The 12,077-nt window shown below is 46.8% G+C and overlaps 5 protein-coding genes across 5 annotated transcripts; 2 read left to right on the forward strand and 3 right to left on the reverse strand.

Annotated features, from left to right (window-relative positions):
* Positions 1 to 226: 226 nt before the first annotated feature.
* Positions 227 to 1,282, reverse strand: F5Y00DRAFT_272510 (uncharacterized protein; the record flags this gene model as incomplete). The annotated part of the gene is made up of 1 exon (XM_048012989.1): positions 227 to 1,282. The coding sequence occupies exon 1, from the start codon at positions 1,052 to 1,054 to the stop codon at positions 227 to 229; it is 828 nt and encodes a 275-aa protein (XP_047868849.1). The 5' UTR covers positions 1,055 to 1,282.
* A 678-nt stretch (positions 1,283 to 1,960) lies between these two features.
* F5Y00DRAFT_226371 (uncharacterized protein) lies at positions 1,961 to 3,638 on the reverse strand. Its single transcript, XM_048006330.1, has 3 exons — positions 3,111 to 3,638; positions 2,993 to 3,059; positions 1,961 to 2,938 (listed from the first exon to the last, which is right to left on the reverse strand). The coding sequence occupies exons 1-3, from the start codon at positions 3,435 to 3,437 to the stop codon at positions 2,175 to 2,177; spliced, it is 1,158 nt and encodes a 385-aa protein (XP_047868850.1). The 5' UTR covers positions 3,438 to 3,638; the 3' UTR covers positions 1,961 to 2,174.
* A 795-nt stretch (positions 3,639 to 4,433) lies between these two features.
* F5Y00DRAFT_272512 (uncharacterized protein) lies at positions 4,434 to 5,054 on the forward strand (the record flags this gene model as incomplete). Its single annotated transcript, XM_048012990.1, has 2 exons — positions 4,434 to 4,619; positions 4,680 to 5,054. 2 exons carry the CDS (start codon positions 4,434 to 4,436, stop codon positions 5,052 to 5,054), a joined length of 561 nt encoding a protein of 186 aa, XP_047868851.1.
* A 2,840-nt stretch (positions 5,055 to 7,894) lies between these two features.
* F5Y00DRAFT_258179 (uncharacterized protein) lies at positions 7,895 to 9,891 on the forward strand (the record flags this gene model as incomplete). The annotated part of the gene is made up of 3 exons (XM_048010662.1): positions 7,895 to 8,222; positions 8,345 to 9,482; positions 9,570 to 9,891. The coding sequence occupies 3 exons, from the start codon at positions 7,895 to 7,897 to the stop codon at positions 9,889 to 9,891; spliced, it is 1,788 nt and encodes a 595-aa protein (XP_047868852.1).
* A 79-nt stretch (positions 9,892 to 9,970) lies between these two features.
* Positions 9,971 to 11,495, reverse strand: F5Y00DRAFT_226372 (ubiquitin carboxyl-terminal hydrolase). The gene is made up of 2 exons (XM_048006331.1): positions 10,899 to 11,495; positions 9,971 to 10,783 (listed from the first exon to the last, which is right to left on the reverse strand). Exons 1-2 carry the CDS (start codon positions 11,278 to 11,280, stop codon positions 10,413 to 10,415), a joined length of 753 nt encoding a protein of 250 aa, XP_047868853.1. The 5' UTR covers positions 11,281 to 11,495; the 3' UTR covers positions 9,971 to 10,412.
* Positions 11,496 to 12,077: the final 582 nt, after the last annotated feature.

Consider the following 12,077-nt stretch of genomic DNA (forward strand, 5'->3'; position numbering starts at 1 on the left):
ACCCCTGGATTGTATATTCGTAGGTAAACTACTAATTCCTCATCGTAAGAAACTCGAGCTATAAACATACTCCGAAATAGTACCATTCCGATTATCTTAAGGGGCTATAAGTTCTGCCCTCTATTACACCAACTCCTGCCGGCCGTCTTTCGTGATATAAGTATTTTTCATCCGCTCTATCAAGCATCATATGAAGCAAGCACTCGCGACTATTATGATCGATTATCTACTCCTTGAAGATTTGTCCCATGCGAATATCGAGGGTTCCGATGTAATAGTCTAGGGGTGGTATATACAGCGTTTCGTACCACCGTAACAACTCTACCACGTTGTCAAATGTCTCTACCCCGTACTGGCCCTGATCAGCCACGTACCTCCACGCCCACTCCTTGCCAGTTTCATCCTGCCGGCAGTAGGCAGCAAAGCATGTTGTCTCGGGGCCCATACCGCACTGCCAGCCGGCCTTAGTCTCCCAGTCCTCCAAACCAAACTGTTTAGCCAATTTATCATCAGGCCCAAACACGCGACAAGCGGCTCCTCCCTCGTCCTCGCCCAACCCGTCCCAAAAACGCACCTGCTGGCCCTCCGCTCGATACTGCGGCCATCCATGACCCTCGAGGCTATCTACCTGGCTCATGAGTACCTCAAAATCGGCAGGAAACTTAAGCTCGGGATCTATCTTGCGTAGTTCCGTTTCTATACCGTTCTTGTAATCCCTCCGGAATTGCTCTCGACGGTTGGCATCGGATCCGATGTGTACGCCGTCTAGTGCGAAAGCTCGCGCCAGAGCATCCCACTTGGTCATCACGTCGGCGGGCACGTGGATCTGGAGCGACGGGTCTAGTCTCTCTGGTCGCGAAACGTAGAGCAGATTATAGAAGTACTCTTGGCATACTTCGGAGATGCGGTTGGGGCTTATCGACGCCTTTTCTGCCGAGAGAGCCGCTGCCTCAACATGCTGTACGAAGTGCTGGAACGCGGTATGATTATGTTGTAACACGCTGTCGCGATAATGCGTCAGAGCTGCAAGAATCTCTTCTTCGGGAGATTGCATCGTTTTTAACTATGTCTGTCGCTTCGACAGTAACTATCTCTGCTGTTGACAGGTATGATTTCGTTGTTTAAGTACTTGGGTATGTATGTATGGTAGTTTCGATCGCAATGGGCTACACGATCCTTAATAAACCTTTATTGGTTAAATTGAGTATGGTGTGAAAAGAGAATAGTTACAATGGAGAAAGCTTTAGAGGTTTAAATACTATAATTGATTTCGTGATGGTCCAACATCCCGCAACACTTATGTTACATGATTTAATCATCAGACATGGATACTGGATGACTCCATTTATATATCCAATGAACTAAAGGGATCAACCTCGCTACCGGCTCTTCCGCCTAGACTCTACGATTGAGCCCACATCAACCATGATCTTAACTAGGCAACCAGACGACTGCCTAGTAACTAGCATGGAGAGAGCAGCTCCTAATATATAATATTGTTCATTAGGCATGTCATTCAGCCAAAGGTCTTGATGTTAGGTATCTCGATGATTTTGTCAACGATCTTCACCCCCGGCCGTTGTCCAAGGATCTAGAAGTGATTTTAATGATAGTTTCATTAAAACTAGTACAGCGTCCGAATCCGAACCTTCTACTTTTCTCCCCGTTGCATAATTAGAGACTTAGTAAATAGCTATATTAGTACTGGTTCTAACATTAATCATTGTTCATCTTAGTCGAAAGGCCATTGGGACGTTTTGGTCGCAAGATTCACTTCGGCAATAGGTAGTCTTATCCTTTGTACATCAGTCAGAATCTTATTCTTACTTATTTGATCCCTCTTACTTGCCGTGGGTCAAAGTAGATATGCCAACAGACCCGTTTCCATATTACAACTCGAACATATCTTATACGAAAAGCTATATCATGACCATCCGTTAAGTCTTTGACGAGAAGAGAGCAATTGAACTGTAGTTTATTTGGACTGTAGCTATCTTCAAATAGGTCCAACCGATTGAGCAAGAATAAGAACGCTGCGGTTTATGCTGCCGGCATTTAGGCGTGTCTGGCCATTAAATTCCGAGCTGAGCAAGCAGATCAAAAAGAGAATTCGCTAGAGTTTCCATAAAGACACCAAACCCTTACAACCTTGCTCCGGTAGTTCTAGTTATCCATTAATGATTGATACATGTTGATGGTCCTCCTAGGTATTTGAAGGGATCATCGCAGTTCGCATGATTGCTCTCCTCCGCGTGACCCTTCTCCAAAATAGTATCGTTAGACATATCACCATCGTCTATGGTGTTACCAACCTCCACGTAGTCTTCACTTTTGGAGTCCTCCACGCAGTCTTCACTTTTGGAGTCGTCACTACTAGATGCGGAACTAGCCTCGGGTTCCAATTCGATTTCCGACTCGACTTCTGAGTCGGTTAGATAGTCGGTTAGATAAGCTGAAGATTTAAGCTGTTTTCCCAGCTTCTTCTCAGCCCGTGTCATAGCTTTTATTGCCTTATCAATCGCCGAGTGTAGGTCCTCGTTAACTTCGGTTCTTATTTCCGCGAGCCGACGCTTCCAGAAACACCATCGCTCAAGACTGTAGCCACTGACACCAGAATATAATGGTCCGCAACTGTATGGACGACCCGTATTCGGACCTTCAGGATAATCCGAAAAGGCATGGTCTAGTGAGTCAACGAAGATACGACGGGAACTCTCAAATATCCACTCGGTCGCAACTCGAATTCTGGTCTCTACGACGGTTGGCATGTCTTGGATAGGGGTAAATGGGGTCTCTAGTCCCTCTCGTAGTTCCCATATCACGTATTTTTCCCATATCCCTTGCTTGTGATGGAGTCTAGCGAGAAAAGAATTGACGTTCACCCACTCAGGTTCCGTGAACTCTTCACCACTGTTGAAATTAGGATCGAATGTGGGACCTACCAGGAAAGTTAATAACTCGTACTCAGAATAGATGGACCGCGGGTACCTACTACGATTCCAGTTGTCTCTCATTGCGATATCTATATCAGGTAGGTCTTTCCACATCTGAGTATTGGCCTGGATGGAGTTTAATTAGCGACACGTGATATGAAAATTCGGTATACATACCTTTTCTCGTTCCCCAATTTTCTCCAGTAAGATCACTATATTGAAAAGGACGTCTTGCACTAAAGTGCGAGGTGGAACCTGGCTTGCAATGTCGATGAGGCTTTCCCAAAATTGCCATACAAAATCCTCTGGCTGTAGTCCCGATGTCTCTGGAGACGAGTATTTGACCAAGGCCCTAACAAAATGATCCGCCGTTTTTATCGGCTTTGTCGAATGCGATAGTTCCAGTGAAGACACTAGGAGGTCAATTATGCGCATGCCTATATCTCCCAGGTATATGGCCTTATTTTTCAGATAGGAAAAGTCGACTTCATTAGTTCCCACCATGGTCGCAATTAGATTCCAGAAAGTGAAGTTCCGAGTTGTGAAGGTGTGTAGTACCCTATTATCATAAGCTTCAAGAAGAATAGGGAGGAGTATCGGTGCTGGATATAAAGTGTAGTGGATTTGCCCAGTTGGAATCCGAAGTGGTTTTTTAAAGTTCGGAGGAGAGGAGTTTGTAGAATTCGTGATTATTTTATCTTAAGCCATGAAGACCGAGAGCTCATGCAAGTTTTATGTACTGTGGGGAAACGTGTAGGGGTGACTAACGAATGAGGTACAAAATGTTGGCTGCAAGGGAAAGATCCATGCAAAAACCCACTTATTTTTCGTACCTTACAGTGTTAAAACCCCACCTGCCTTCTAAAATAAAAACTCCGTAACATTGAATGATATGCCTAGGTAGGTACCTAGGTATATTTGGTCCTATATGTAGTACCCACAGATTCATGAGACGTTAGGTAGTCATGGGACTCTCGGCTTTGATACCTATGATTCAAGGCGTTGACTGGGTATTTTGAAGTTTGCCTCAGGTTAGGCACCAAATTTACACTATGTACTTCCTGAGTCACTACCCTTTTAATTTTTTTCAGTTGGAGCTAGGACCTTGATGGCTGCTTTAGATTATGTATACCTGGACGTACCTGTTAAGCAAACATCCTTTTGGACAGGTACCTAGGTAACTAAGTATCTATTTTCCAGGTCAGGTAGTACTTGCCTTTTAACGTATTGCTACAAGTAGACTTTTTATAAAATATCGAAATCTGATAAATTTTCGTTCCTCATAAGCAAGTTACAATGCTTTCCATCTCTAGATACAATTAGACGTCTGGTCAACCTTTGGCCAATCTTCATTCTTTTCTCTTACCTAGCCCTACAGGACAACCCCTGTTCCCCCACGATCTACCATATCGGACGCGGGTAAATGTGGGACTCGCTACACCCACGCTCCTTAGTATTGAAGATCGCTTCCTTTTTGGGAAATAAGCCCAATTACTAGCAATGGCGGGCGATAACAGTAAGGCAAAGGCAAAAGAAAAAGACAAGAAAGAGCAGACCAACAAACGAGGGTCGGCTAATCAGAAGGCCGAGAAGGTCAAAAAGCGCCCGCCGCCCCTGGACCTTTCTGCCGCCAAGGTCGAGGACGACGACGAAGACGACCAACGACCGAACACTGGAGACTCAGTGGTAAGAAACTTCTAAGGAGATACTGCTCCAACTTAGAAAACCTACTAACATACACCGTAGTATTCATGCTCTGGACTAGATCCGGGCCATAAACTTCACTATCTAAATGCGAAAGACGTGCGGCGTCAAGTCCAGAATGCACCATCTGGACAGCTCCCTGGGACGAAATATGCCACGACGTTCCACAATAGAGAGGATCTACCCAACTTGAAGAGCACAATTCCAAGACTAGAGTTCCCTCTTCGTAACGATGGATCATCATATCGACGCGGCGCGCCTGGACCAGTGCGTGCAATCTACAACGAGGACCCTGAGGACCGCACCAATTTCGACGTGGTTTACCACACTACCACGGACCGCAAGAAACACGGCAAGGACCTCGACGTTGCAAAGTACAGACCAAGTAGCAGAGCAAACGCTGATTCAGCTCCATGAGATTAAGACTCAACTTTTGGTTCATTACCAAACCAAGGATGTGTACAATGGGCAAGATACTTTTGGCAAATGGGCTTATTCTAGGTGGGCTACCAGGAAAGCCGGAATCTTTTCTTTTTTTGCCCATCTGCAATGTAGGTCTTCTCAAAGATTCAATGGCAATGCAGCGCTAACTCTAAAATAAGCTTTCATAATTACCTACATTCAAAACCGAATGTTTGTTATAAGGAAGCATTGTGGCGGCACTCGGTATCCTGAAATGCAACTGCAGTCTGCAGTTAATAACCAAGATTTGTTTGAGGTCATTGGCACCGACCTCTACACAGATCAAATTTTCTTTTGTCTTAGGAAGGACTCGTGGGACGAGGATGAGGCTCTAACAGGAAATAGAGATTATACGTAATCGTTACTAGGTATACATCTCGTATAAGTCACGTACCCAAATAATAGGCAATTGAGCTTAAAATATAACCTCCCACTACGTCCAAGGCTTCATCTCCAAGCAAATCTAACGGGATCCCATGAGGGGTCTTGCGATGCTTAGCTTGACCCTCACTCCTTAGGTAATTATTTCTTCGTGATCAAGATGCCTGATATTTTATCTAGTAATTCCGTGTTAGTCACATGTAAATACTTGCTTCGAGGGCTAAGAGGTACTTTCGAGAAAAATGGATTGAGTAGTGTAGGAGTAATATGGATGATATAGTATTTTGAAACATGTTCCTAGTGTAACAAATATGAGGAAATTCTCGAACTGGAGAGACCATAGAGAAAAAGGTAGGCTAGGTTGAACGGAGAGAGTGTGGATGATCTAGAACTGTCATGAATCAAGTCAATAGTGGCACTGGCCACTAATTACGGAATAATTGAACGGAAAATGTGACCGGCCATGAACGCAGTCTCTCACCCGTGTCTCCTAGGGGTTCAAAGATCAAAGCCTGTCACTAAGCCAACTCTTTAAGTATTGCCGAGACTAGATATCGTATCACCGGATTTCCGAACGCAACCGTGCTGTAAAACCATGCATACCGGTAGTTATAATGGTGGATGCTAATTTGAAGAGCCCCATCTAACTAAGGTGTATGACAAGGATATTTCAGTTGCTTCGCCGCTTTATGTGTAGCGGTTGTTGGAATCTTGGAGATTATGGCATAAATCATTGCTTCATTTCTCACTTAACATCTTTTAATTAAAAGCCGAAAGGGCTTTATCATCGTATCTTAGGGAAAACTCTAGTCTCTCCAGTCCTCTTCGTATCTAAACAAGGGCATATAAATGAGCAGTTATGTTTTGTACACGATCACTATATTCCACTCATTCCATAGGGCTGGGCGCATAGACTCGCCTAACCAGTCAGCTACCCACGAATGCGGTAATGGGGTAGCCGAAAACTGGCGCCTAATACGTCAGAAATACGGCCCCATTCTAGCTGAACAGCCCTAGCCTTAGGCTTATACCAATATAGACAAATAAATGCCGATCTTGATCTCCCCAGGGGCACAGGCTGAGAATATTTATCTCCGGGCTTGAGCGTTGCATTTCAACGGAAGAACACAACGCTGTTATGCATACCTCTCGTCCCATATCTCGGCTCCTTGCCAAACGCGTAATGATAATCAGATGGGATGATACCTGAATTGCTAGGTCATGGCGATTAATTCATCTATCCCGTTGAGTGTATTTCCACGTTTCTGGTATCGCGCTAAACATATAGAGCATGGTACGGCTTCACCCATGATATAGTGTAGAGAACCAACGGCACGTCTTACGAGTTCGAGAATGCCTTCGTAGAATTCTATAAAATCCACCCCTGATGGTAGGTAGGTGTAAGAATACATGTACATAGTTCTCATAAACACATGGCATATCTCCTCAGAGGGGCGTAATGCATACAAATAAGCCAGATGTTTAATCTATTTGGTTCATAAGCGCTATTTATGATAACTAGCCGATGAGAACTCAGGCTTCCAGCATCCTTCGGGTTTTGGAGGACATACTTAGAGCAATTCAGTCGCACATTCGTGGGCTCGACTTTGGTTATGGCCCCAATGTCGTAATAGGCACGATGCCGTCGCAGTTCAACCACATGCATGAATAAGGAGGCCAGGTAGGACAATGCAGCATATGATATATATATATATATATTCCTTTTTTTAAGTATACTACCTAGTTAGCTACAGAAATACCAGATGTCTTATATTATCAATGCGACCATATAAAACTATCTATAGAATCTAAATACTAGGTACACAGGAAACATTATTTTCAAAGAAAACGTAAACCAATGGGTCGAAAGAACTATCGGAGGTACTATATAGGTAGTCATATGGTTCGAGAATATCAGAATACGCTTCACTCAAGCCTAGGCTGGCCTTACCTTGGATTTTCGGGGTAATGATGTTATGCTTATACTAATGCCTCCTTAATAGGTCATTTCCTAAATAATATACGGCAAGTCCCAAGAACCGATTGTAACTACCCGTGAAGGTTAGGAGTAAAAGAAATCGTAGCCCATAGACATAGCCCATAGAACTTACCTCATATATATTAGGTACACAAAAGTAAAGGGAAATACATAATTCCCCAAGGTTAAGCACCCCGAAGTTGGCAGCGTTGTCTTGGACGTCGGGATGCCATCTTCACCTACTATCCCAAATGCTTCATAGCCTTCAGACGCCCCTAGACAAACATAACCTATACAGAAGAGTTAAATGTAACACCTCTAGTGCGAATGACTTAATTGTTCATTTCTGGGCCAAACCCAATCTCAAAATCAGAGCGCGCGTTACGCGAGGCCCAAATACATCGACGCCCTCCAGTCTAGCCTAGAAGGAAACAAGATGACAGAAGGAAAACATAAATCCAAGGCAGACAAGGCCGATGCCGCCGAGGACTGCGGCTGGCGAGGTGACGGTCCTGAGCCAGAGCTAGATGATCTTGCACACAAAGAGGAGCCCCATCGACCTCGCCCGCCCGATGAGGTCTGCAGTTGGCAGGGTGATCCTCCTGAGCCCGAGTTAGATGATCTCGCCCACAGCCCCCAGCTATCACCTAGGTCTCAGGTAAATACACGTGTCGAAGAACTACTAGAGGATATTGATCCAATGCCGCTGGATGCTTTCCCCAAGCCGGAAAATCACAAGAAAGGTTCGAAGGCGCACTTTAAAGGTTAGTTGATATTTCATATCATCATTGCTATAGCTGTGGAAAAGCTTTAGGAACTCCTAAAGCTAGCTGGTTACATCGAAGTCTTATAAAACCATAAAATAGCTAACAGCTTAATTCATTAGATGAGCAGCCTGGAGAACAAGTGCAAGACGCTACGGTAGAAACCTTGCAAGAGAAGATTACGCACGGAGTACATCATGGAGTACATCATGTACTGACCATCTTCCACAACATCGTCAATCCTTCTAGTTCCCAGGCACACGAGGAGGCGCTGGAAGATAGCGCGGAACCCCCTGATGAAGTGAATGATGCTCCCTCAAGGCCTTCTCGGATCCCGCCGATCTTCACTACAAGTGAGCCGCAGCATCCTAAAGGCAAAACCCCTAGAGAAGAAAAGGAAAGGGCGAAGAGAGAGAAGGCAGAAGCCAGGAAGGCCGAAAAGGAAAGAAGGGCTAGAGAAAAGGAGGAAAAGAAAAGACTCAAGGTAGAAAGGAGAAGAGAGCGCAGAGAGCACAGAGAACGGCGCCACAAGGAGAAAGACCGGCATCATAAGGAAAAGGAAAAGAGTAAAAACAAGGGTAAGGAGACGGAGACTGAGACTGCTTCACTTCCCGATCTACCTCCTGGCGCTGATGGCCTCGCTGCCACCGAGTCGCATCATCATCCAGGGTGTCCAATATGTGAACATCCTGAAGAACAGGGAACACATGATTTCATGAAGGGCTTGCTAGAAAGTTGGGAGGGAGTACTACCATCTCTCAACGACCTTATCGAAGCTGCCTTGAAACTGATGGGATTGAAATCCACAGATGACACTCCTGGTGCGCAGCATGATTGCAAAAACCTTTCCTTGAACGAGCAGGAGTTGATCGAGCACATTGCGGCGCACATCGACAAGCATATGCACCACTATACAGACCACCACAATCCATCCGGAGAAGGCAACTCGTCGGCCGCTGTTAAGTCCTCGTCTAATCAGCAACAGCAAGCTAGCTGCGAGGGTGGGCGCCCTACCAGCCATGGCTTGGACGGTAATAGGGACTGGCCTATGACTATTATGCAAGGTCACGTCTTCCGCAGCATCGAGCCAATGTCTGCCCCTGACGTCGCTACGGCGCAATCTCCCTCTCCCCCTCGGGATCGTTCGCCCTTTCGCACTCCAACGGGTCGCTGTGTCTCTCCGTGGTGCGAAAAGCTCGGTCTCAAGTTGGATGATCCGCCCCTTTTCCAGAAGCCAACGGTGTCGTGGTCGAGAAGAGGGTAAGTGAATACATATACATATAATATAACATCTACTCTTTAAACAGATCGTATTAATAGCGTATGCTGACCCAAATTCCTGTCTAGATTCAACTCCAGCCCGAGCCGCATGAGGACCACCACCACCTCTTCCTGCCTCAACGCGCCACTGTGCTTACACCCGGTTTATCACGAACATGGCTTATACGCCTGCGTCCCCGTCTCGCTGGTCCCGGCTCTCAGCCTTGAACCTCCTTGCTGTGGTCATAGCAGCTGTCACTACGCTCCGTCCGTTATGACACCTATGCCGGTTTCGCACACCCCGCGCCCATTGTTCAAATTCGAACCACCGTTCGGCACCGCCGAAACGATCCCTCCCAGCACGCCTCGCAGAAGTCTGTCCGCTAGTGAGACGCAAATCGTGTTTTGATACTCCTCAAGGTTGAAAGGTGGGCTTTGCAGGAGCTTAGATACCTTAGGTAGGTTGGCTATGATTAAGCGCACCAGCTGGAAGATTGTTTGCGGGGGTCAGTATGCAGGACATGGCGTATGGGACAAGGAGGTTTTTACAGACTGAACAGTTGGTCTGAAGATTGCTAAGAAATTACTCCTAGAATGTAACCAAGATTGTCAAAGTCGATTATAAGTAGTATCATTAGAACATCCATATTCCTCGTGTTGCTTCTATCGAAGCCAGGACTGGAGCGGTATATTGACCGTTCAAAAATCAACAGCCCTATATGCATTCCTCCTCAGAACTCAGGTGTATTATCGTTTATTTATATGTCCATGAAAAAACAACCTGGCTTTCACGAAAAACGTGACTATGGGTACAACATCATACACTACGGCTTAACTTACACAGACATCCTTATTCGTCCATCCCTAGAGAAAACATATGTACGTGGGAAGGTCGTCGCAGACCAGGCACCCCCCCCTATCACCACCACCCTAATCCAACGACCCGGCCAACGCAACGCAACTAAAGCGCATATCGCCACCCCCTCGCTCGAGGAACTGCAGCGGCCCCCACAGCAGCGCCTTGTCGGACAGGACGTCCTCGCCGTCGCCCAACTTACCGCGGGCAATAGGGCCCTTGCGGCGACCGTCGAGCTCCCACAGCGTGCCGTCCTCCGTCTTCACGAAACACACGTAGTGCAGGTCCACGTCGTCTTGGGCGTCGGGCGCGGCCGTCGCGCCCCGGCTCGCGGCTTCTTGGTGCGCGGCGGCGAGCTCGGGGGTGCGTTCTAGAAGGGCGGAGCGCTGGGCGGGGGGGAGCGGTATGGATGCGGTTAGGAGGCGGTGGAGGGGGGTGTTGGATTCTATGTTTGGGGGTTAGTTTGTTAGGTAGGTACAAAAAGAAGAAGAAGTGGAGGGAAGAGAAGAGAGGAGGAGAAGGAAGGGGAGGAAGAGGAAGAGGGGGGGTCGGCCACTTACCAATGAAGCCCCGCGCGGGCCCGTTCGACACGGCATGCAGCAGGCCCATCAGCCCGCACGCGTTGCGGATGGTCTGCTTGTACCAGAGCACGGGCTCGTCGTCGCCGCTGCCGGCGTACTCCGGTACGCCGGCGTCCTCGGCCAGGCGGTGCGATTCGTACGTGGCCGAGACGGGGAAGACGAGGAGCAGGGCGAGGGCGGGTCGGGGCACGAAGGCGAGGAGTTCGGGCTCGGTGATGGAGTATACGTCGTGGACCTGGAGGGCTTGGCTTAGGCCTAGTTTGTGAAGAAGGGAGGTCATGAGCTCGGGGTTCGCTTCGAGGGGTATGAAGGCTAGGGAGCCGGGGGATGGGTCGGGGTTGAGTGCTGTTGTTGTTGACATGGTTGATGTCTGGGTTGCTCTGACTTTGACTTGGTGGTGATGGGTGTTTAGTTCGTGGTTTGGTGGATGAAGATCGTATGTATATGACCGGTCGTATTAGATTAATAAGTGGTAGTTAGTAGATTGGATTCGTTATGGTTCTTGTCTCTTGCAAGAGTTTACCTAATCTAATCCGAGGACCTCAAGGGTTCAGTATTTTATTTAGTATCAGTCTGAATATGAGGTAATCGTTGTATACCTAGGTACCTATTGCCCCGCAGCCCCGCTATGTACGACAGGGATTTGGAGGCAGCTACATCATAGCAATATGACGCCACTCATCTGGCATTTTTAAACCCCCACTGCCGAGGCTAGTGTTGCTCTTTTTACATAAACAGATAAATCGCATTTACATCCGTAAAATCGATTCTCACTTCCTGACTTCCAAGCCGGAATCAAAAACAGATGTGTGACCAGTGTGACGGCTCAGGGTTTGTTGGCCCAAACAAGGATGTAAAATGTCCATCCTGCAACACTCGGTAGGTACCATTCAAGTCAGTACAGTAAGGTATTGTTTTCAACCTATACTAATAGCTTTCACAGCCCATGATAAGCAAAGGCTATTATTATATCACTTCCATGTCAAATTTGCGCTATAGCCTTTTCAGCATGTGCAGTCAGCAAAAATTACGAGGTAATTAGCGGCTATGGATTCAATAAGACTGTAAGATATCGTGGACATTGGGGCATGCTACGCCCGAGTTTACGGAGGATATTGTGCGGTATACGGATAAGGGTCTTAACAAATTGACACTAAA

This window comes from Daldinia vernicosa, assembly GCF_022497035.1.
Source record: "Daldinia vernicosa strain CBS 139.73 unplaced genomic scaffold F5Y00scaffold_5, whole genome shotgun sequence".
In the NCBI taxonomy this organism is placed as follows: Eukaryota; Fungi; Ascomycota; class Sordariomycetes; order Xylariales; family Hypoxylaceae; genus Daldinia; species Daldinia vernicosa.

Excerpts from the sequence above, each read along its gene's own strand:
- F5Y00DRAFT_226371 (XM_048006330.1), bottom strand. The coding sequence starts at position 3,437 with ATGGTGGGAACTAATGAAGTCGACTTTTCCTATCTGAAAAATAAGGCC. Across the intron at positions 3,060-3,110 it reads AAATTGGGGAACGAGAAAAG|GCCAATACTCAGATGTGGAA; the intron begins GTATGTATACCG and ends AACTCCATCCAG. Across the intron at positions 2,939-2,992 it reads GAGAGACAACTGGAATCGTA|GTCCCACATTCGATCCTAAT; the intron begins GTAGGTACCCGC and ends CTTTCCTGGTAG.
- F5Y00DRAFT_226372 (XM_048006331.1), bottom strand. The coding sequence starts at position 11,280 with ATGTCAACAACAACAGCACTCAACCCCGACCCATCCCCCGGCTCCCTA. Across the intron at positions 10,784-10,898 it reads GCCCGCGCGGGGCTTCATTG|AATCCAACACCCCCCTCCAC; the intron begins GTAAGTGGCCGA and ends CCCCAAACATAG.